We start from the raw sequence: 25,113 nt of genomic DNA, 5'->3' as shown, positions 1-25,113 counted from the left end.
TAACTAGTTCACTTATTATGAGCAGTTGCACGTAGTTATCTTTTAAGTGATCTAATGTAAAAATTCTCTTACACGATTAGTTAAACTCTGTTAGTTTTTCGTCTTTACCAAGCATCGCCCAAGAGGAAATTTTAGACAATTAACAAAATGTCCCTGCCTCAAATTCCAACCCTCACAAACGAAAAGAAAAAAAGAAAAAAAAAAGTGGAAAATGACCTGAGGCAAAGTGGAAAAAGACCTGAGGCAAAGGGGAACAGAAGGAAATCAAAAGAATGAAAACAATCTGTGATAGATACCTACTGATAAATTTCATTTATTTCTGACAATTTACAACACATCTAGGATACAACAGCATTAAATTGCTGAGGTCTCTCTGTGACCCCTAACTCAGCTGAGATTAAGAAAAGGCAAGTAAAGAAATGATATACAAACTATAGAACAATAACCTATGTAAACTCTTCTCAAAATATTTGAGGTATATATGGAGACTCTTAACCAAGATCTGCACTATGAACAACATCAACTACTATACATATTTTGTCTGATGTGAGTATCATAACGTGAGACGGAAAATGAGGGAGGTATACCTCTCTCATTCTTAGGAAAGTTTCTCGAGAACGCTTCACCTGACGAAAATTTTGGCACTACATCTGGGCACAAGGTTGAAAAGGAAAATGAGGGCGGTATACCTGTCTCATTTCTTGGAAGGTTTCTTGAGAATACTTCACCTGAGGATAAATTTGGCACCACACCTGGGCACGAGGGATAGGTAGGGTATGTAAATTTACTAGAGAAGGGAACATGTGAACTCGAGTTAGGATTAAATCTCACTGAAGATGGTAGGCCTGTATCTAAGGTAGTCTCAGAGATAGGCCTATATGAAGGAGCTGAAGTAGAGACCTCTGGGTAAGGTCTTGGGGAAAGGGTTGAAAACCTGTTTCCGGTAATAGAATTTGATTGAGACTCCACGTAAGGACTCGTAGAGAATTTGTAGGTGGTAGGTTCAGGAAAATAGTTTGCTGAACTGAATCTCGAGGCCAATCCCTGGTAGCTGGCGGTTGTAGTTGCTTCAAGTTGAAAATCTGTTGGCAGTCTTAGAAGGGCAGGAATCTCTGACCTGTCCTCAATTCTAGTGGAAGGAATAGAATGTTCCATGGTCGTGGTAGAAGATCCAGCTCTTAATGGAGGTGAGCTGTTGATTTGTTGACTCAATGAAAGTTTAGCTTGTTCGAGATCCCACAGGACAGAACCTGCAACATTCGAAGTGTTATGAGACACCAAGGCAAGTTCATAACCTCTTTGAAAACCTTGTCCTGCTTGCAAACTGCTATCTCCAGAATACGAGGTAGTGCATACTCCGGGGTGCATGGCGGACCGAGTCACAGGAAAAGACTGACGGTGACTATAAGCAGGTGTCTGGCCGTGACTTTCTAAATAATTCCCATTAGACATCGGACGTGCAAACTCTGATGCTGGGGAATCTGATTTAATTATCCTGTTGCTTTTTTTATCTTCCAAGCAGCCCATATTGACTTGTGGGGTTGATGGAGAACTGTTTGTAGTTCCATTTTTCTCAGTAGAAGGAATATCGGCTGCTCCATACTTGTTTGCATGATTTTGCTTACCGGTTCTTCCAGCTAAGCATGGCTTCTGAGATGCCTTCAAGTCATCTCTTTCTTCAGTCACGTCCGAGTAATTCCCAGGGTCACATGAATCCTGAGTGGTACACAAAAGATGAATGGAATGAGATTAATTGTGACACACCTTAGCAAATATGTGCATTATCTTCTCCAGAAAATGATCTGTGCAGAAGGTAAAAACCAGACTAATGCAAAGGCAACCGATCAAGAACACAAATAGCAGCAAATAGCAATATGAGTAGCACTTCAGTTTCTAGCATATTCATCTTTCAGAATGATCTCCGTTGCAACTGCTTCTATGGAATGCTGGTTGCTCATTTGTTTTAGTTCTCCTAACCAGACACTGGTTTGGAGCCAAGGTTAGAAAAAGTGGTATAACATTTTGGAAGCAGTAAAATCTTCCCAAGTCAGTCTTCACATCTGGGCGTGCTTGACGGATTTTACCCAAAGTATGACATCAAAGACTGACGCGGAAAGGATAGATGTATTCAAGTGAACCACACAATCAAGTCATATATTTTAAATCACAAAATCTATTTGTCCGTGACTACATTCAACATGGATAGATGACAATAACAAATATATCACTAGCCCAATGCAAATTATAATCCTAGAAGTTGCTAAAATCAGTAATATATAGTCCGATAAACTTAGTCAGCAAATCTGGATATCACATTAAAACTAAAATCGGATTGGGGCTAGAATATAATCACATCTATAACTAGCCATAACAAGAACAACTAATCTAGATTGTCTATCTTCCCAGATTACATACAGTAACAGAAGGGGCTGAGTAGAGCTAACAGAAATCTTCAGAAAAGGGAGAGCTCCATCATAATTTCTCTTATTATTTTGATAATAAATAATATATATTACCAACACTCCTAACAGAAAAAGGAGAAATATCTCGCCCAGTTACTTAGCAAATATGAGAAGATGAATTATGTGAAATGTGTATGAGCTGAAATCTATAAATATATACCCGTGTATAGCTGTTACTCTCTCTGTACTTCTCTTCCCATTCTCTCTGGGCTTTCTCCTCAGCTTCATATTGCCCTATAAGTTGCGCTTGCTGATTTAAAGCTCTTTCCATGTCTTTATCACTCTTATCTTCTCGTCTTCCATTTATTGACACACCTGATGCAGTCACTTGCACTTGATTTGCATCACTGTTACCAGCACCGTCCGTCAATGATTTAGGCCCATTGTTAGAAGAACTTGGGCGAGCCTCAGAGGCACATTCAGCAGAACTATTTTGTAACTCATCACTAGCTGATCTGGTCAATAAAAGGAATAGGTGCAAAATGAGTAATGTTTTAAAGTAATTTATCCAACAAAAAAAAAAAAAAGAGCATCGTTATCATATATGTGCTGGTCGAATGTAGGTGTATGTATATGAATGCATGTATTTTCGTCCGGTTTGTGTATAGGTATATAAAACTGTAAGAGTAAATGCTGAACACGTAACCTTAAGTTTTTTGTATCAAATAATTTATGAAAAGTATTAACAGAATGTGTTTAAAGTATTAACAGAATTGTTTAAACTCATATGACGTGTAATTCTAAATGGAGCGACCTGGTATCCCTGCGCCTTATCCGTCGGCATGATTTACCAACCCGTTTTGAAGAAGAGATGCCAGTTGACGGTGCAACGTTACATCTCCTCCTATTAGAACCGGTGTATTTCCTCCTGTCCAAATAATGCGAAGAACCTTTGTCACTTTTCCACGACAAACTTCTGGCAGTTGATGGAGAAGATGTAATCTCGGAACTTGAGAATGTTTCCGCATCATCTTCTTTCTCTTTCACACTTAACGAAATTTCCCTTCCCTCTCTTTTATTTTCAGCATCTTTTGAGTCGGATAAGCTTGTTTCCTGATCAGAGCCTGAACTGAATTCCTCTGAAGCATCATTTATTCCATGGTTCTCTAATATGGACAGAACAGCTGCTGTGGCCTTCTCAGCTTTCTTTCTTTGTAGAGACACGGCCTTTAACTGCTCTTCGAGCTCTGAGACCTGTAACATACGCAAGCAGTTTATTGAAATGATTGTTTCTTTTGTTGAAGGGCGGAAAGTTATGGAAGTGGAAATGAATTAATTAGATATCGAAAAATAAGAGTAAGCTAGGTGCGGGCTGTGTTGGGAGCGATGACTAAATTTGTGGTGCTATATGCTTGCGTACTTAAAGAGAATTCGACAAAGGGACTAACCCTATGTGACAGTTCATCAGCTCTCTGCCTTGCTGTTTGTGATACAGATCTTTCAGCCAATAATCTCGCCCGGAGAAATTCAATTGTTGTTTTAGAATCTTCCATGCCATTGATTTTCCTGGTTAAGGAATGAAAAAAATATTAAGATCTACATGAAAGTAACATCTGACACACTGAGGTTAGAAGGACATAATAACATCCCATGATGTGTGATTTTGACAAAACTATTAGAATATAACATGCAAAAGGACGGCAGAAGGTCCCGCGCTTCTAAATAACCACGAGATCTGAATCTGTACAAGAGTTGGTCCAGATTGCTATACCTTGACAATTGATATCCGATTCCCCACCTCCCTTATATCACAAACCTCTGTTATACTCTCTCAGTAGAAGGGGGCCGTTTCAGAAGTTTACCTTAAAGCTTTATACTCTCATTGAGTCTTATTGTATGGTGAAACATTGAGCCTTCCATTCTTAGCTAACTCTTTCAACTAAAACAATCAACATAGTTGAAAGCATAAGGACTAAACTGTTGAATTGATTGGAATATAACATGTAAGATGATGCAGCGGGATCTGTACAAGTAACTGGTCCAGATTGTTATGCATTGTAAATCGATATGAAATTCCCCATCTCTTCTTATTTCTCCAATTGGGAATCCCTGCATTTCTCTTTTCCTTTCTCAGTCGAAGGGAGGCCATTTTTAGTGTTTACCTCATAAAGAGCTTAACACACTCATCGAGTCTTATTGCGTGGTAATTTGAACAATTGAGCCTTGCACTCTTAGCTGATTTTCATAGAACTGTCACACTTACTCAAGGTTACAGTCCAAGGATTATAGTTAAGAGATTAAGGACTAAATTTCAAGCACATATATCCCAGTGGACCTAAACTACTGCCCGTGATACAATATTACTCTTTTAAAGTAAATAACCATTATAATTAAGAAAAACTCACATGAAGTACTTTCTTCCATGGTACTGGTTTATAGTTCGAAAACTTAATAATCAATGATTTTTGAAAGAAGCCCCTTTTTAGTTATTAATAATAGAGTAAAAAAGTTGCGACTCTTTCAAGTATGCAGTTACTCTGGTGCAGCTTAATATACTATCTCAGAGAACAACAAGGCATACGGCATACATCTTAGTTGAGAATATCCAGTTCTCCAATCAGAAACTGCCAGAACATGATAAAACACAAAGTAGTCATTTTCCCAACCCTCTTACATGACAGAGTTATGTTTAAAAATGACTCTTCATCGCCATATCGTTTCTTCTGTGCTGGTTGCGAATATCGTAAAAATGAGATAGAGAAAGTTATTAGGAGTTCAATTAACCGATTACTAAACCCATAGAAGATGGATTTTCAGCTAAACTATTTTCTCAGCAGATCCAAACTAAACACATAGGCCTCATAACTGAGAGATCCAAATACTAAGAAAAAGAACCACAATCTCAAAAAAGAATTCCTTTTTCCAGATAAACATCAACTGATACAAAGATTCCCCTTGTTATATTAGAGTAACAATCTTCACATAGATAATTACTTCTTCCTTCCTATGATGAGCATTTTCACACATCCGGTATTCCAAAATGTGACGAGTCAAAAGCAATGGATTCCAATTTCACTGTTTCCTTTGCACTGCCTAGAACCAAACCAACAACAACTACGCCTCACTACCAAACAAGTTGGGATCGGCTATACGAATCGCCATGTTACTTCATGTAAACTCACTTCAGGCTAATAATATACAAACTAAAATAATGATAAAAATAAAAGTAAAAGCACTAGAAGTTAACCATATTTTCTACTGACGTATAAATCTTTAACCCCCCCAAACCCAAAACAAAGAAAAGGAAACACGAAAGCAAAATATAGTCACCACATCAAATATCCCAGTCCCCATTCTCATTCCATTTATTTGTGTTATTTATCCCCAAATTGCAGGAAAAAACTTTAATGGGCTTTTGTAATATAAAACAGTTGTACTAGTAAGCAATTATGTGTGTGTGCGCGCGTTTACATACAGAAACAAGAAACATCAGTACCTTTGATCTTGATCTTCTTTCCCAGAACTTGCCATTTTAGTAAAAGTAGCTCAAAAGCTCAGCTCCTGCAACAAATTGAAGTATATATATTCAAAAGAATTAACTAAAGACCAAAGTCACAGAAACCAATCAAGAGTTTTTCCAGAAGAATTCAATTAAAAAAGGAGGAGATTAATTAGTAGTAACATATTCTGACTCATTCTTTATCTGACTCATTCTTTAACCCCAAAAGAGGAAATCAAACTTACTGACCTTGAAATTGAAGCTGACTTCAGTTGGGAAAGGCTTAAAGAGAATGTGGACTCATTTTCAGAGATCACACTCTGTCGAGTTCGTATGAGTTTCTGTGCAGGGGCAGCTTTGGAAATGAAGAAAGTTAAGCTCTCTTTTTATTTTTATTTGTTAGTTTTTGAAGAAGAAAGTCGATACACACATTTATCATTTATACTATGTGAAATTTACATATATTAGTTATCCCACAATCTATCTTGGATAAATAATACATAAATTTATTATATAAATTATCCATATATTACTTATACTCCCAATGGAAAGAGCAACCAAACATAACATTAGTTTTGTAACTTTTGTGCAAAGTAACTAAAGGCTATCAAATATGATACTAGTTATGTTACTCCTAATATATGAATAACTTACACTGTTGTCAGCTACCAAACAAACCTAAGTCTTTGGTAGATTGACTTATTCTCCAATGGATTTAGGTTAAGTGTTTTATATTATACTCATTCTATTTATCAGAATTAAAGAGCTTGGTATTATTATTTATCATGGAAAAGGGCCAAAAATACCCCATAATATATGAGAAATGGCTCACAAATATCCTTATTCCACCTTTTGGTCTAAAAATACCCTTAATCTTTGTTTTTGGCTCATGGACATCCCTCAAGCTAACGGCCTCATGGTATTTTAGGCCGTTAGTTTGAGGGGTATCAATGAGCCAAAAATAAAGGTTAGAGTATTTTTAGACCAAAAGGTGAAAGGAGGGTACTTGTGAGCCATTTTTCATACGTTAAGAGTATTTTTTGCCCTTCTCTTTGTTACTATTCTTTTTGGACAAGGAAAAAAATTGAATGAACGACAACGAATAATCGAGGTTGATTTGAGAATCTCACGCAACAAAGCATATGCATAATATAGAGTTGAGTTTGAAAATAATAAACTTAAAATCAAAGTTAAAGTGTTTGTGAAAGTTGATAGTAATAATCTTCTTAATACCAAATTCTTGAAGAAGAGATTTTTTTTATTTAATTGTATTTGGACATAAACTTCACTTAAAAATATTCGAAACTCAAATATTTGTAAGTTAAACTTGTATATCAATTGACATGCACTGTTTCAGTATTTATATATTAAACGCAAAATTTGTGTGTCTGATAGCAACATAAGACCTACATTTTTGCTTTTACATTTATGTAACGAATTTGCCATATTTAGTTAGGGTCAAGTCTTGGATCAGTTGACATTGACCGTATTAGAACCTCAAATTTTGTTGGACAGAATTGAATGAGAATTTTGGAAATAATGAGCGGTTGAAAGGACAAAACAAGTGGAGTAAAATTTTGGCAAAAAAATCATAGAGAATAGGCAAAATGGAATTTTGGACCTAGTCCTCCCTGATATTTGCAAAAACCTTCTCCCGAGGCAAAATGGAATTTTGGACCTAGTCCCCTTATATTTGCAATAACCTTCTCCCTAATCCCATAATTCATTTTCTTAATAATTTTTAGTGGAACCAAGTTAACTAGCCAAAATGGAATGTCATAGCTTTTTTTAAGGGTGGTTACTCAAGAACAGTCAGCTTTGGTAAAGTTATTGAAAAGTAATTATTATTTAAGCTGAAGATAAAATCCGGACAAAAGAATCATAGCTAAAACACAAAAAATCTCAACATAATATGTTGGATTATGGAATTGTTGGGTATAATTTTCCAGTATATTATGCTAGAATTTTTCTGTTTTTAAGGGTGTTTCTGTTCAAATTTTATGTTCACATGAAAACTATGGCTAATTTTCAATTAGCAATTGTAAATCAGGCTATTTTTTTAATTGATTTCAACTAAATTATTCCTCTATAACATGTGAAATAACTAATGGATTTCTGATTTAAGCAACATAAATCTGGTGAGACTATACTTTTTATTAAAAAGATGAAGAAGACACAAAAATTCCAATAAAAAAATGACCTTTTTGATCATTGCCTCATTTCTAAAGAATAGACCCAAATATAAACATTAATTTGATAGACTCCTTTAAGGTGGCTTGAATGTCTAAGGTTTCACTCTTTAAGTTAACTTAAAATATTAAACATCTCTTCTAACATTGAACAATTAATATTTTTATTTACTTATCTCAACATTCGATCATTAATCGATAATTTTGGAATAATTGATAGTTCATCAAAGGAGTAAAATGTAATTTTGCTTGTATTCTTAATTAATGGAGTGACCTAATTAATCATATACCTCCATTCGTAGTCTTGAACCATTAGGTTACGTAGTCTTTTTAATATTTTATCATACATCTTATCCCACCTTATACCTCATACCAAACGACCCCTTAGTCTTTCTAATATTTCAAGTCGTCCCACTATATATTTTAAAGGTTTATAGCTCAATTTTAGCATAAGTCGCTTTTCAAATAAGCGACATGCCTATTTTATGGATAATAACAGTTACGGTCCCTCTGGCTATTGATAAATTCTAACTTAGTACTTGTGATATCTAACTAATAGCCCGTTTGGCCAAGCTGGAGAAATCAGCTTATTTTGAGAAGTGTTTTTGAAAAAGTACTTTTAGAGAGAATCAGTTGTGTTTGGCTAATCACTCTGAAAAGTACTTTTGAGTAATAATTTATGTTTGGCCAAACTTTTCAGAAAGTGCTTTTGAGTATCAAATTACGAATAAGGACATGAATAGATTTACTTAATAGTTAATATTATAAGTAAATAAATAATCTTAAAAATTTGTTATTACATGCAATAATTAAATCTTTTCATTTTATTTAAGTAAAATATGAAAATAAAATTTAAAAGTACTTAATTCTTTTAATATAAGTTAAATATATTAAAAATCATTTAACAAATATAAAAGCAGTCACCCCTAAAGTCACTATATATTAGAAAGTTATCCTAAAAATAATAAAAAATATTTATACATTAATATCCTAAGTATTAGGTTTAACAGTTATTTTGGTATATATTATATTTTGTTAAGGGTATTTTTGGTAAGAAAAAAAGTCAAAATTGCTTCTGCTTTTGGGAAAAAACTATTTTTTTCTGCTTCTCAGAAACTGCTTCTGCTTCTTCCCAAAAATACTTTTTTCCCTAAAAAGGCTTGGCCAAACACCTCAAGTTACGGAAAAAAAATGCTTTTGAGAAGAAAAAAAGAACTTTTGGCCTCTTGAGAAGCTTGGCCAAACAGGCTATAAGCACATTTGGTCTTGAATTAATTGAAGTGCGTGATTTTTTTCCTTTTAAGTAAGAAATATATTATATTTGAACTATTTTTGGAACTATATATAACTATCAAATATGAAGAAACAATATTATAAGCTTAACATAACATATGTGTAATTAAGTGATGGAACAATTGATAATTACGGTAAATTTGTGAATATATATAAGTAAAGGGATCAAAAGTGTATGTTTTAATTAATTGAAGGTTAAATATAAGTTTAATCAGATACAAAAATAAGAAATTACCAATATTTGAGGGACCAAAACTGCTACTAGTTTCGTTGTAAAATGCCTGTTGTGCCAATCTTCAATTTCACCTGTAGTCTCCAACCTTTCCATTTTCTTCAATAATAATTCAACTGTTGTAACAGCAAAAGAGAAAGAACAAGGACTATATCTGCGTTGCTCTATTAGTTAGATTTGTGACTCGACAATTTCTTGAAGCCATTATGAGAAAACTCCAAAACTTTGAAACATGATTCTATTATATTAAAAATAAAAATACGATACTATTTTTATATAAATTTTTTTAGATTAAAAATGACTACAAATATTAATGAACTTATTATTATTATTATTATTATTATTATTATTATATTATTATTATTATTATTATTATTATTATTATTATTATTATTATCTTTTAGTGTTATTATTATAATTTTTTGTCACGTTGCATACACCAGTTTCTCTCTCTTCACCTTCCTTATATACCAGTAGGGGTGGCATGTGGGCCGGGTCCGGTCCTAAGTGGATTTCACGGGCCCGGTCCTAAGTGGGCCGGTCCTAGGCGGGCAGGTCCTAAGAGGTCCCGGATTTCGCAGGCTTCTTGTTGGAACCGACTCGGGACCACGAACTAACGGTCCCGGATTAAGTGGGCTGGTCCCGGGCCCAAGCGGGCCTAAGTGTGCCCAACAGATACTTTCTATTTTTAAAATTTTTTTTATACAAATTAGAGAAAAAAATGATAATAAAAATATCTAAGGCAATTTGTAAATTATATTATAGAATTGTCACCTATATATATATATCTTAAGATGTATATATAGTATATCTTAAGATGTATACTATAATAAAGATATATAAGCTATATTCGATTTATATACTATATATACATCTTAAAATATATATATATACTATATTATATATACATAGTATATAAGCCATATTCGATAGTATACATCTTAAAATTATACTATATATACAGCTTAAGATATATAAAAAGACAAAAATATTTTAAAGAGATATTCAAAGCAATGCGTTATAATTTTATTATAGCATTAAAAAATCATGGCAATATCTTTCTTAGTCTTCCTCCCCCCTATGGAATGAGCACAATAAGGTGCTAATACCACCATTGAGAAGAAAAAGAAACTAATCAAGATGTGCCAAAATACAAGTTACATATTAATTTACATGGTATCTCTTACAAATTTCATAAATCCTTCAAGGTCCGGAGGAATTTTCGTTGGTGATGGCAGAAAAGAAGCTTGGCCATCACTGCTTCCAGGCGAAGCATCATCCTCCGCAAGTTCAGCTAACATTTCTTCGTAAGCTTCGTCTACCTCTGGTTGTGATTCAGCAAGTCCAAAATTTCTTCTTTCTGAACGGATCCAATCTCTGAAAAGTACTGATTTTTCCAAGCTCTCCCTCATACACGCTCTATAATCACCGAGTTGAAGTCTTGCTTGACTGAAAGCGCTCTCTGATGCCATTGTTGAAGCTTGAATAGTAAAAATGTCTCGGGCCATCTTTGAAAGAATCGGAAAGTATTTTTCTTTTGTCCTTCCACCATTCCAAAATATTAAAGGAGCCGTCGGGATTCACTTCCTCAATTTTCTGTGACAAATAAACTTCAAGCTCATTTAGTTGTGAAAAATCACTAGTACTAGAACCTTGAGAACCCCTGAATCCTGCCCAAGCACTAAGTGCTCTTACTCCCGCAGTTCTTTTAGATGATTGAGAACTAGAAGAAGAAGTAGTTGGAACATTTGGTCTAGCATGATCTAATGCAACTTGATAAGTATTATAAATTATTTGAACATTTATTTTAATTGAGGCTATTGCGTCCGGAAGTTTAGACAACTCATCATCTTCAAGTGCTAAACCATTATAAACAGTTTCATACCAAAATTGAGGACCTCCTAATTTCATAGTAGGATTTAATAATGCAGCAACACCGTAAATAGGGGGAATAGGGAAAAATATTTTTTAAACTTTTTTCTCATAGAATCAATAGCAAGTTGATAAATTTCCCCATCCTCTGAAAAATGATCAAATAAATTTGCAAGTTCTGCAATATAAACTAAACAGTTAGAAATAGTAGGATAATATTTCCCAGAAAATTCATTTGTAGCAATATGAAATTTTTCTAAAAAATCTACAAGCATTTTAACATTAGCCCAATCCGCATTTGTAAGGTGCTCATCATCATCACTTACATGAGCATTAAACGTTGAGTTTATGGGGTTTCTATATTCATATGCAACAACTAAACTTTCATACATGTAATTCCATCTAGTCGGACAAGGTTTAGGAACCTTTCTTTCTCTTAGGCCAAATTCATCGCATCTTTTAAAATATTCTCTAAGTCTACTTTTACGGTTTGAATAAAAAAGCCAATTAAGAGCCATTTAAACCTTTTCAATTTCAACATTTAAAATTCGCATACCATCACCCACAATTAAATGGTAAATATGACAAATACATCTAACATGAAAAATGTTACTAAATGTAGGACTTAGTGTAGTGGTAAGCAAGGCTACACCATTTGTGTTACTAGTAGCATTATCTATTGAAGCTGACATTATTTTATCACTAATGTAAAAATATCTACAAATATCACTAATGCACAAAGTGAGGGTTAGAAGAAAAACTATAGGGTAAGCACATAACAGTAACCATTTTTGCTAATTCTTCCCGATCTTTTTTTGGATCATAATATAAAATATCACTGGTAACAATCTTAATTCCCGATTGAAATTGATTTGACCCAGTACTTAGGTCAGCCTGACTAGGTGCACTTGTCCCCTCGGCCAAAACTTTCATACGAAAATATCTAGCTTTATCTTGAGGGTGTAGCAATATGTGTCTAGTCAAACTTCCCGTCCCTCCCCCCGACTTCCAACATATTTAAAAACTAACTCTTTTTAAAAACTAATTTTTTGCCACAAGTTTTACACTTAGCCCTATTTGTTTCTCTTAGTTGAGTAAAAAATGGCCAAACAAGTGATATTTTTGCCCGTTTAGAAGGTTGTCTAGAAAAAGTAGGGGCAGTAACAAGAGGGTCAGACGGGGCATCATTTGGATTATTATTAGTTGGGTTAACTTCAGGAGTAGGACTAGTGGGTGTATCGTCATCCAGTTGCGTTTCATCAAAATCTATTTCTTCATCATCATTTTCATCAATAGTTGGATTACCATAAAGAGTATTCATATATTCATGGTTTAATTGTTCACCGGGTGCAATATTATGGCAAAATTGACTCTCGGTAAATTGTAATAAACTATTATCGCTATCAAGAATAGGAGGTGTAGGACGGGTAACAGGTTTGGGTCGGGGAGCCGGGGGAAGTGGAGGAGGAACAGATTGGCCACTAGATTCACCACTCTTGGATTTTCCATTATTTTTACTAAATATTTTTTTTAAGGAATAAGCCATCTTAATTAATCAAGCAAAGTAAATAAAACAAACAAAACTATAATATTAAAACTTAAGAGTTGGAATGAGTTTACCGAATTGACGAACAACTTGTTGAAAATTAATTATCGTTGAAGACTTGAAAACTTTAATTCACCAACTTCACAATTTTGCACAGAATGTAACAATTAAGTAAGCAGTTATAAAAAAATATTAGAGAGAGATTGATGATTTTGTGAGAAATGGCCAAACAAGTGATATTTTTGCCCGTTTAGAAGGTTGTCTAGAAAAAGTAGGGGCAGTAACAAGAGGGTCAGACGGGGCATCATTTGGATTATTATTAGTTGGGTTAACTTCAGGAGTAGGACTAGTGGGTGTATCGTCATCCAGTTGCGTTTCATCAAAATCTATTTCTTCATCATCATTTTCATCAATAGTTGGATTACCATAAAGAGTATTCATATATTCATGGTTTAATTGTTCACCGGGTGCAATATTATGGCAAAATTGACTCTCGGTAAATTGTAATAAACTATTATCGCTATCAAGAATAGGAGGTGTAGGACGGGTAACAGGTTTGGGTCGGGGAGCCGGGGAAGTGGAGGAGGAACAGATTGGCCACTAGATTCACCACTCTTGGATTTTCCATTATTTTTACTAAATATTTTTTTTAAGGAATAAGCCATCTTAATTAATCAAGCAAAGTAAATAAAACAAACAAAACTATAATATTAAAACTTAAGAGTTGGAATGAGTTTACCGAATTGACGAACAACTTGTTGAAAATTAATTATCGTTGAAGACTTGAAAACTTTAATTCACCAACTTCACAATTTTGCACAGAATGTAACAATTAAGTAAGCAGTTATAAAAAAATATTAGAGAGAGATTGATGATTTTGTGAGAAAAATGAAAGAATGAGGGGGTATTTATAGTTTAAAATAGGAAAAAAGTATAATTATAAAAAGTTTGAGGTTAAAACAAAGTTTGGGGGGTTAAATGGCTATTTTACAAATAGCCAATGGCTATTTTGGCAGACCAAACGGTTAGTTTTTAAATGGCCAAACGGTCAAATATTTTTTTTTTAAAATTATCCGTTGGGTCCGGATAGGCCCGTTTAGGACCGCTTGAACCGACCCACTTCTCAGCCGGTCCCGATCTCGCGGGCCTCCCCTATAGGACCGGCCCACTACCCAACCCACCTCCCCACGATCCCGATCCTATCCGGTTAGGACCGTTTAGGCCCACCGCCCATTTGAACTTGCGGTCCTGGGTCGATCCCGGTCCTAACCGTCCCACATGCCACCCCTATATACCAGAGAATGTAAGGCATTAATTGCTATGAAGGCACATTAATTGCTAAGAAGGCACTGTTGTATTTTTAAAGTATCCTCTCTATGCAAGTACTCATGTACAAATGAAAATCATACGGTTGGGACTTATGTTGCTCGGACTCTTCGAAAATGTTATTAGGTGTAGACAGATCTTTCAAAAATAATGTATTTTTGGAAAATCCAACACGGGTGTGACAATATTTTGGAGAGTCTGCGTAGCATAGCTAGGACCACTTTGAGGACAGGTCAAGCGGTATCGGAAGTAGCGAGAATGGAAGTAGGGGCAGGTAAAATGAGGAGCAGTAAAAGGCTGTGAAAAATGTGGTTGATGGCCATTTCAGGGCTTTAGTATGCCGGCTATATATATCGAGGTTTTTTAACCTTGCCATCGATGAGGAAGATAAAATAAGAGAGTTGGCTGGAGATTAATTATTACATTCCTATTATGGGAAGCTGCTACACTTCTGATAGAGAAGCCTCGCCTATTAATCCTTGGAGGGGTTCTTGAATATAATACTAGTGTGCCTCTAACCACTTATCAAGTTTTGATCCTTTGTTACAGCAGATTTTGAGAAATAACATTTTCTTCCCATATTTGGAACAGATCATAGGTGGATGTAGTATTCTACCGACGGGTTTAACTTAACCCATAACTTTCGATGCGAAGTAAAAATCTAAATGTAAAAAATTATTAAAATTGAAAAAATAGTAAATATGAACTCATAACTTTAAAAATATAATAGGTTTAACGCTAAAAATCTTAAAAGTTGAACTCATTGGATTTAAATCCTGGATCCGACTCTGGAACAAATAGTGTTACGCTCAGCACAAGAGTACATGTTGGCAAAGGACATATCACTTGTCTTAGATATCAATAGGACATTTCAAAAGTTGGTACACCTGGGAAGAGTGGAAAGAAGACGTTACATTATGGAATATATAGTAGGAGAAATTGTTTTTCAATTCAATTGTAGGCTACATTCCTGTTTATCCCATGTTAGCTGATTCAGTTATTGTTAGTGTAAGGAATATTTTATGAGAAGGTTAAGCCAACAGCACATAATTATTTATAATAAATGTGTTTTGGTAACAACAAAAGGGAAGAATGTTGATAAAACAGAAAAGAGGATCAAATGATCTATAAATACAAGTCTTAAATCCTATTGCTGATCATTTGTTGTTACAAAGTGCCACAAGCTCTTCCACCACTCCATCTATCTCTTCGTCCCCTTTCGCATTCATCTTCTCACTCAGTTCTCTAGCATTCTTCCTCACAACCTCCCCGATTTCATCCACTACCACCTTCCTTATCACCTTTGCGATCTCTTCACTTTGTAGATTTCCGTTTTCGTCCCTCATTGCTTCCATTCCAATCCCAATATATTCCACAAGCCTAGCATTCATCGGCTGGTCGACCTGCATTGGCATGGCAATTATGGGCACACCAAACTTCATGCTTTCCATCAAAGAATTCCATCCACAGTGGCTCACGAACCCTCCAACGCTCGAGTGTTGAAGAATTTTTGCTTGAGGAGCCCATCCTTCCAAAATCATTCCTCTTTCTCCTACCCTTTCAAGAAATCCTTCTGGTAATGCATCTTGAGTACTAATTCTTTCACCTTGTGGAAACCTAATGACCCAAATGAAGTTCACTTTGCTAAGCTCTAGCCCTTGAGCTACTACATGTATTTTATCCTTAGATAGAAAATACTCACTCCCAAATGAAACAAACACAGTTGAACCTTTATCTTTCTTGTCAAGCCATTGCGTGATCTCCTCGTGGCCATCTTGGTCAATGGATTCTTGAACTAGTGCACCAACCGGGACTACTTTCTTGGAAACCAAACTTGAAAGATAATCCATATATTTCCCTTCAATGTCTCTGCAAGTTTTCACCAGAATAATATCGCGCGATCGCCTAAGAGCCTCGTCGAATGGGAACTTCTTACCTGGTAATTGATCAAGAGCTTTCTTTATAATAAGCATTTCATATTCGTGCAGGTAAATTTCAGGAAATGGGAACATTTCTCCTGGCTTATCATACATGTGGATGCCCAAAGCAATGACAGCCGCGCTAAAAGTAAGGAACTGCACAGCAGGAATGTTCACAGAGGAGGCGCAATCAGCAGCCCATGGCAGATTAAAGTCGTAAATGACCAAGTCTGGATTTAGAGTTTGTAATATTTTAAAAAAAAATGGAGTGCTCATTTCAAAAGCTTTGTTGAGGGTGGAAATGAGATGAGTTGGAAGGCCTTTGGTAGTGTGGTAATGAGGAGGAAGATCTGGAAAGGATGGAAGATGAAGCTCAACTAATTCTATTGACCGAGAATACATCCCGGCGACTCTTTTCTTGACGGAGTTCAGATTTACAGGAGTGGAACACATGTAAATGTGTAAGTTTCTATTTGCAAGCTTCGTGGCTAGCTCTAGGAATGGACTTATGTGACCATGAGCTAGCCATGGTAACATGAGTACACTAATGGTGCTTTTCTTGCCCTCCATTAACAACTCTTTCTTGCTCTCTCTCTGATGGTTGTAGCAAATATGATGATAATCTATCTATAGTATTTGCTGATATCTTGATTGTGGGTTGGTAATTAGCATGGTGAAATATATAAGAGTAGTATAGCTTTCCGAACTTATTTCTTTTTTTAGTTCGTGTAAAAAAGAATGATCGTTTTTTTATGTTTAAGAATAATTTACTTTTATGCAATAATTTAAAGTTATAAATTTAAAATATATTTTTTACTTAAATTTTAAATAGATTCACGTGAATAAAAACATAAAGATTCGTTTACTTGTATTGAGATTCTTTTCCCGTGAATATGACTTTATGGATTCAAGGTACAAGTACTATTTTAAACTGTTACGCAATTGATGACGAGACAAGTGCTTGGCTTCATCTAATTTGGGAGATTTTATTCTTGTCCTAAGCCAAAGACTTGTGACCCCAGTACTTGTGCTAAACTCATTAATGAGCTCAGTTTGCCTTTTGAATTATTGTTGCCTCTGTTCCCTTTACAGATTATTCTCGAATGATAGTTACAAGTCCTAGTTCGTACTTGTACCAACGAAATTTTCTTCTTCAAATGATTTTGACAGATTTAAGCGTTGTCATCGCGAATGATATGATTATCAGCTCAAATCACAAATGTTTGATAACGTGTTTTGATATTTTAAAAGGATCCGATCATATTTATTGTTTACTTTTTCTAATCATATAGATAGATTATGTATACGATCCTACCCGATTTTACTGTTTGATCGAGACAAGGGAGTTGCATCGGGGTAACCTCGTAATAAATCAGACCCGAGCTCGAGGATAAGACAGCAAGCCTAGAGATCGAAATGTACGATGAGACCGAGGCCAGCAACAATCGAGACTAAGTATGACCGACTTCAAGGGCAGTATAATAACGGAATGGCGAGATATCAGTAACCGGTCGAAGATCACGGCATGAATCTCGGAACGGATATCCGAGACAGGTCGAGGATCATGGCGTGAATCTCCGAACGGACCAAATTAGAAGCGGTTAACTAGCTGTTTATACGATTTCCTTCTGTAATTAGCGATATACCATAATTAGGTTTCCTCTACTATATAAAGAGGAGTTCCAGTCATTTGTAGGCATCATGATTCACTGATAAACATATACATATATGCTGATTTTTTTGCCTTACTGTTCATCACTGCTTGTTCCATTCTCTGTTGTTCTTATTAACTAACTTCGAGATTCATCCTCTGCTGTTCTTATTAACTAACTTCGAGACTATCTCGAATCGAGGTCGAGGCATTGTTTGCAGACTTGTCAGATTTATAGGTGCTCTAATTTATCTATTTAATTCGTTATTTATCAATTGGTACTGGTTTAAATCACATATCCTTAAAAACACAATATAAGTTTAATTGTTACTCGATTTTCTGGGTAAACAGTTTGGAGCCTACCGTGGGGCTAAGGATAATAGTGATTGTTCAGTGTTGATTCTGGTAAAACACACTATTTTATACTTGTTCTTGTCGAGTATCTTTGCTTTCAGGTTAAAACATGTCAAACTCACAAAACGCATCCACACACGGTGACAATGGCCTCAGATTCCATGATGAAAACGAAAATGTGATAGCTCCAGGAGTCGAGGTGCCACAAGCTAATCTCGAGGCATCCCCGGTTGCCAACCAAGTCAATGTCAGTTCGCACGTTGCTCTAAATGCGGACTAAGGCGCAAATCTCGATTGGAGTGTACGCAGAGAAGGTCGATCTAGTGGCCAAGGAATACATGGCATAGGAGACGAAGGAGTCAGTCTCCAAGTGATATTCGAGATGCTTCAGGCTCAGCAAGCCGCTATTGCTCAGTTACAAAATCAACATAAAGCTCCGAATAGGGTCGAGCCGGAACGAATTGCGGACTAATCCTGCAGTAATGAAAATGCTCGAGGAGCTCACCAAAAGAATTGAATCAAGGGAGAAGAGAATCAAAGCCAACGATAAAAAAGTGGAGAAATACAACTCGTTGATCAGATACCGGGGGAACCACCAATCTTGAGAGAGGTGGATTCGAAGAAGTTTGTACAAAAGTCGTTTCCTCTAAGTGCGGCTCTGAAGCCTATTCTAAAGAAGTTTCGTATGCCAAACATACCCAAATACAATGGAACCACAGATCCCAACGAGCATGTTACTTCATATACATGCGCCATCAAGGGTAACAATTTAGAGGATAATAAAATTGAATCTGTGCTGTTGAAAAATATTAGAGAGACCCTTTCGAAGGGAGCAATGATTTAGTATCACAACCTGCCACCAAATTCTATCGACTCATTTGCCATGTTAGCAGATTCTTTCGTAAAGGCACACGCTAGGGCCATTAAGGTCGCAACGAGGAAATCGGACCTTTTCAAGGTGAGACAAAAGGATAATGAAATGCTGAGAGAGTTCTTGTCCCGATTTCAAATGGAACGCATGGAGTTGCCGCCGGTCACAGATGATTGGGCCGTTCAAGCTTTCACCCAAGGGTTGAACGAGCGGATTTCGATAGCGTCACATCAGTTGAAATAAAATCTGACCGAGTATCCAGTTGTAACTTGGGTAGATGTGCACAATCGATATCAGTCGAAGATCAGGGTCGAGGACGAACAATTAGGAGCCCCTTCTAGTTCAGCGTATCCAAACAGGTCGACAGTTAAAACTAGAGGGACGTCGACAGGGAGCCAAGGTCGAACATGGACCGATATCAACCATATACTGCAGATCAAAGGAACAATGGTTCAGAACGCAATTTCGCCCGGAATGATCGAAGAAATGATCGAGGACGGAATTCTTGGGGACTTATGAGCAAAAGTGGTTTTGACAAGTATGTCGATCCCACATAAGCACCTCAGTTATCGGGATATAACTTTAGCATCGATGCATCGGGCATTGTATCGGCAATCGAAAGGATCAGAGATACTAGGTGGCCCAAACCTATACAAACTGATCCTTCCCAAAGAAATCCAAATTTGATATGCAAGTATCATGACACGCATGGTCACAAGACCGAGGATTGCAGGCAATTAAGGGAGGAGGTAGCCCGTCTATTCAATGAGGGCCACCTTCGAGAGTTCCTCAGCGATCGAGCCAAGAATCATTTCAGAGAAAGGGATGCCAACAAGAAAAGTGAACAGGAGGAACCCCAACATGTCATTCATATGATCGTCGGTGGGGTCGACATTCCACAGGGACCCATATTCAAACGCACTAAGGTATCAATCGCTAGGGAAAAATGAACCCGAGATTATGTGCCCGAAGAAACTTTATCATTCAACAACGAAGAAACAGAAGGCATTTCTCAGCCTCACAATGACGCTCTGGTAATTTCTATCTTATTAAATAAAGTTCAAGTTAAGCGTGTTTTAGTGGATCCAGGTAGCTCGGCGAATATCATCCGATCGAGGGTCGTGGAGTAGCTCGGCCTACAAAATCAAATCGTGCCCGCATCTCGGGTCTTAAACGGCTTCAATATGGCCAATAAAACAACTAAATGGGAGATTATTCTACCGGTGAACGTGGCTGGAACCATTCAAGATACCAAGTTCCACGTAATCGAGGGCGACATGAGGTACAATGCCCTGCTCGGAAGGCCTTGGATCCACAATATGAGGGCAGTCCCTTCGACTCTCCACCAAATGATGAAATTCCCGACGTCGGACGGTGTAAGAACAATATACGGGGAGCAGCATGCTGCAAAGGAAATGTTTGCGGTCGATGAGGTAACGCCGATATCGACACTATCAACCTCAGAAAGGTCGAGATCCAAAAGTAAACAGGAAGTCAAATAGCAATCATAGTCACCAGCCTCGACCGAATCAGGGAAGCAGGAGATAGAAGAAAAAGAGGAGGAGGATTTTTTGACCCCTCAAACCTTTATTGTTCCCGAAGATTCTGACGCCACCAAATCAACGGTCCAAAAGCTGGAACAAGTTATATTGATCGAGTACTTACCCGAGCGAAAGGTATACCTGGAAACGGGATTAACCCCCGAACTCAGGAAAAGTTTATTCAATTTCTTATTGATTAACATAGATTGTTTTGCTTGGTCCCATTTAGACATGACAGGGATCCCACCGGAGATAACGACGCATCGGCTAAGCCTGGACCCTAGGTTCAAACCGGTAAAGCAAAAGAGAAGACCCAGTCCGAGGTAAAGCACGCGTTCATAAAGGACGAGGTAACTAAACTTCTCAAAATAAGGTCCATTCGGGAGGTGAAATATCCCGAATGGTTAGCCAATGTAGTTATAGTCCCTAAAAAGGGAACAAACTTAGAATGTGTGTAGATTATAAAGATTTAAACAAAGCGTGCCCCAAAGATTCTTTTCCACTGCCTAACATCGATCGTATGATCGATGCCACAGCCGACCATGAGATCCTTACTTTTCTCGATGCCTATTCTGGGTACAATCAAATCCAAATGAGCCCAGAGGACCGAGAAAAGACTTCATTTGTCAGCAAGTATGGAACATATTGTTATAATGTAATGCCTTTCGGGCTAAAGAATGCAGGAGCTACTTACCAACGCCTAGTAAATAAAATGTTCGAAGAACAAATAGGCAAATCAATGGAAGTTTATATTGATGACATGCTAATTAAGTCCCTGCACGTAGAGGATCATTTGGCTCATTTGCAGGAAACGTTCGAGATTTTAAGGAAATACAACATGAAGCTCAACCCCGAGAAATGTGCTTTCGGGGTCGGTTTGGGAAAGTTCCTTGGCTTCATGGTATCAAATCGGGGAATCGAGATCAACCCCGATAAAATCAAGGAGGCCAACTAGACGGATAACTGCCTTAGGCCGATTCATTTCGAGGTTATCGGATCGAAGTCACAGATTTTTCTCTCTGCTTAAAAAGAAGAATGATTTCGCTTGGACCCCGGAATGCCAACGGGCATTAGAGGAATTAAAGCGAGCCAAGTATTACTCTTTATTGGTGGTGAACCAAGTAAACAAAACCTTCAAAGTTCGAGATGATAGAATGCAAAGATATTTGGACAAGTTACAAGTAACCTTGCACCGTTTCAAGGAATGGACTTTACAACATGTGCCTCGAGAATAAAATAGTGAGGCTGATGCACTTGTAAATTTAGGGTCATCGGTCGAGGAAGATGAGATCAGCTCGGGGACTGTCGTTTAACTCTCTAGATCTGTGATCGAAGAAGGTCATGCCGAGATAAACTCTACAAGCTTAACCTGGGATTGGAGGAATAAATATATTGAATACTTGAAGAACGGAAAGCTATCATCAGACCCTAAGAGTCGAGGGCCCTACGAACCAAAGCCGCTCGATTCATATTGGATGAAGATGGAACATTATACAGAAGGACATTCGATGGACCATTGGCAGTATGCTTAGGACCAGGAGACACTGATTATGTTTTACGAGAAGTCCACGAAGGCACTTGTGGGAACCACTCCGGCGCCGAATCACTGATTCACAAAATCACAAGAGCAGGATACTACCGGGATAGCATGGAAAAAGACATTAAGGAGTTTGTTCGAAAATATGATAAATGTCAAAGGTTTGCACCGATGATCCATCAGCCCGGAGAATAACTTCATTCAGTCCTATCCCCATGGCCATTCATGAAATGAGGGATGGATATCGTCAGTCCTCTGCCATCGGCCCAGGTAAAGCTAAGTTCATTTTATTTATGACTGATTATTTCTTTAAATGGGTTGAAGCACAAGCGTCCGAGAAAGTGAGAGAGAAAGAGGTTATAGACTTCATCTGGGATCACATTGTATGTCGATTTGGGATACCTGCCGAAATAGTGTGTGACAATGGAAAATAATTTATCAGCAGCAAAGTGACGAAATTCCTCGAAGACTACAAAATAAAAAGGATATTATCAACGTCATATCACCCTAGTAGAAACGGATAGGCCGAGTCGACGAACAAGACTATTATCCAAAACCTAAAGAAAAGGTTGAACGACGCTAAGGGGAAATGAAGAGAAATTCTACCCGAAGTCCTTTGGGCATATCGAACAACGTCAAAGTCCAGTACGGGGGCAACCCCGTTCTCCTTAGTATATGGCTCCGAAGCCTTGATTCCAGTCGAAGTCGGGGAACATAGTGCCAGGTTTTGACATACAATAGAAGAGTCAAATCACGAGGCTATAAATACTAGCCTTGAATTATTGGATGAAAAACGAGAAGCCACACTCGTCCGAATGGCTGCACAAAAGCAATGAATCGAAAGATACTACAATAGGAGAACCAACCTTCGCCACTTCAGAATCGGGGACCTAGTCCTGAGGAAAGTCACCATCTACACTCGAGATCCTAATGAAGGAAAGCTCGGCCTAAATTGGGAAGGGTCCTACCGATTCCTCAACATCATCGGAAATGGATCTTATAAGCTCGACACGATGAACGACGAACAACTGCCAAATAATTAGAACATATCGCTTCTCAAATGGTATTATTGCTAAGGTATGAATTTATTCCTCTTTTTTCAGTTATATATTTGACACTAACTCATTGCAGATGATCGATCGAAGATATCAAGACCTCAAGTTTTAAAGCTCGCGTTGCACTCTTTTTCCCTTAGATCGATTTTTATCCTAAGTGGGTTTTTTCGGCGAGGTTTTTAACGAGACAACAATTATGTGCTACCTAAGGACCATTCAACAGTATCCAAGGATTCTTTACAATCAACCTCGAATACTGGGGGCATCACCCTCGGATGTTATACTTTCGAGGAAAATACTTCGTGTCAAAGGGACTCGATAGAGAAACTTTGTAATGGGCCAAACGGTCGAATGAACCGTGTCCGTATAGAATAGTCGAGCCCCGATGGCAAAACATGTACGCATGTATAAATTATACAAAGAAGCATTCTTTTTATATCAAACATCTTGTGTCTCAAAGAAAATTTTCTACTATACAAGCTCCATACTTATGATTTTGTGAGAAATGGCTCAAGGGCCAAGTGCAAATATACCTCTACACTCGAGGACTGCCGTCGACGATCGACATATTCGAGTAATCTAAACTCAAATTCATAAGACCTCAAAGAGGCACCCCTCGATCTATAGGCCAAGGCCATCATTCTCGGGGACTAACACTTCGAACAAGTTTGATGTATTATCGGGATATAAGCCCAAGAGGCATACCCAAAGGCTACATCCAAATTAAAGCGGCTCGGAGACGTCTGAATTCCGCAATAAAAATAGGTCTTCGAATTCTTTGAAAAACCGATTAAAAAAGGGCTACCCTTGGCATGTAATCAAAAGGGTCTTAATAAAATCAGCCCCCGAAAAACCTTAAAGAGGTACCAAATTATCTTAACACAAACGTGCTAAGGCACAAAAAACAAAGCGGTTTCGATCGACATTGAACCCTAAAAAAGCCAATGGGTAAGGAATACGTGTTAAGACATAAATAATTGTTTTTTTACTAAGTCTTCTAAGCCAAAAAAGGGAAAAAACAACCATCTTTTAGAGGCCAAGTCGGCCCAATCTAAAAAGCCTAAGGGCCGATACACTTAGAGTTCGAGATTTTGTTCTCACTCAATTCGGACCTAAAGGTTCCACTATTTCGAGCTCAAATAAAATATAGCTCGAGGATTCATCATAAAACATTAAGGGGTGTGTTACTGTGAGTTCGAAACTTATTCGAACTCGGCTATAGAAGCAGTACATTTACGGCTTTGATCAAGCCATCCGAAATTAAAATCCCGAACATATTATTAAGCTCGGGGAATCGCCCTCGCTTAACTAAAAAACCTAAGGGTTTGTTCTACTCTGAGTTCGAGCTATTGCTCACTCGACTATAGAGGCTACAGTAACCCGATTGCAACAAAGTTTTCACAAGGCAAAGGAAAAATAGAATTTATCATAAATCAGAAATCAATGAAATGGAAAGAAAAGAAATCTTTCACATATGCAAAGTATTTACAAAGACCACTCAGGGTCTTACACAAAAAACTAAAGGAGAAAAAATCCTAAGTGCCTAGTCCGCCTCGGGAGCCGCATCTTCAGGAGCTTCATCTTCATCTCCGCTCTCGGTTCCATTTGCAGAGTCTTACTCATCGGAAAGCAAAGCTCTGGTCTCATCCTCCAAAACCTTTGCATTATCGATATCAGCCGTGAGGTCGTTTCTCTCCTCCGTAAGATTTTTGAGATCAACCTTACATTGGGCCAGCTCATCTCGATACTTGGAAGATGCTTCTCGATGGAGCGTTGTGGCTTGTATAGAAAGAAGGGAAATCAGACTTAGAGAAATAAGAACAAAT

At 37.2% G+C, this 25,113-nt stretch overlaps 2 protein-coding genes across 3 annotated transcripts; both read right to left on the bottom strand.

Moving 5' to 3' along the window:
• Window positions 1-289: 289 nt before the first annotated feature.
• LOC107798042 (uncharacterized) lies at window positions 290-6,302 on the bottom strand. Of its 2 annotated transcripts, XM_016620966.2 has the most exons (6): window positions 6,151-6,302; window positions 5,899-5,963; window positions 3,851-3,968; window positions 3,217-3,656; window positions 2,623-2,917; window positions 290-1,716 (listed from the first exon to the last, which is right to left on the bottom strand). In XM_016620966.2, the coding sequence occupies exons 2-6, from the start codon at window positions 5,931-5,933 to the stop codon at window positions 520-522; spliced, it is 2,085 nt and encodes a 694-aa protein (XP_016476452.1). In that variant the 5' UTR covers window positions 5,934-5,963; window positions 6,151-6,302; the 3' UTR covers window positions 290-519. The 2 variants fall into 2 exon arrangements, with proteins under 2 accessions (XP_016476452.1, XP_075084521.1); XM_075228420.1 differs by having other exon boundaries at window positions 5,899-6,151.
• Window positions 6,303-15,456: 9,154 nt separating this feature from the next.
• On the bottom strand, window positions 15,457-16,977 carry LOC107798039 (UDP-glucosyltransferase 29-like). Its single transcript, XM_016620964.2, has one exon. The coding sequence runs from the start codon at window positions 16,846-16,848 to the stop codon at window positions 15,517-15,519; it is 1,332 nt and encodes a 443-aa protein (XP_016476450.1). The 5' UTR covers window positions 16,849-16,977; the 3' UTR covers window positions 15,457-15,516.
• Between the last annotated feature and the right edge of the window lie 8,136 nt (window positions 16,978-25,113).

This window comes from Nicotiana tabacum, chromosome 13, assembly GCF_000715075.1.
Source record: "Nicotiana tabacum cultivar K326 chromosome 13, ASM71507v2, whole genome shotgun sequence".
NCBI lineage: Eukaryota > Viridiplantae > Streptophyta > Magnoliopsida > Solanales > Solanaceae > Nicotiana > Nicotiana tabacum.
The sequence above is the reverse complement of the archived record's forward strand: the minus strand, read 5'-3'. Positions and strand labels throughout refer to the sequence as shown.

What these genes read in the sequence shown, in the direction of transcription:
- LOC107798042 (XM_016620966.2), bottom strand. Translation starts at nt 5,933, where the DNA reads ATGGCAAGTTCTGGGAAAGAAGATCAAGATCAAAG. An exon ending in ATAAGGCGCAGGGATACCAG is followed by an intron (nt 2,918 to 3,216) that starts GTCGCTCCATTT and finishes TTTATTGACCAG; the next exon opens with ATCAGCTAGTGATGAGTTAC. An exon ending in AGAGTAACAGCTATACACGG is followed by an intron (nt 1,717 to 2,622) that starts GTATATATTTAT and finishes TGTACCACTCAG; the next exon opens with GATTCATGTGACCCTGGGAA.
- LOC107798039 (XM_016620964.2), bottom strand. Translation starts at nt 16,848, where the DNA reads ATGGAGGGCAAGAAAAGCACCATTAGTGTACTCATGTTACCATGGCTA.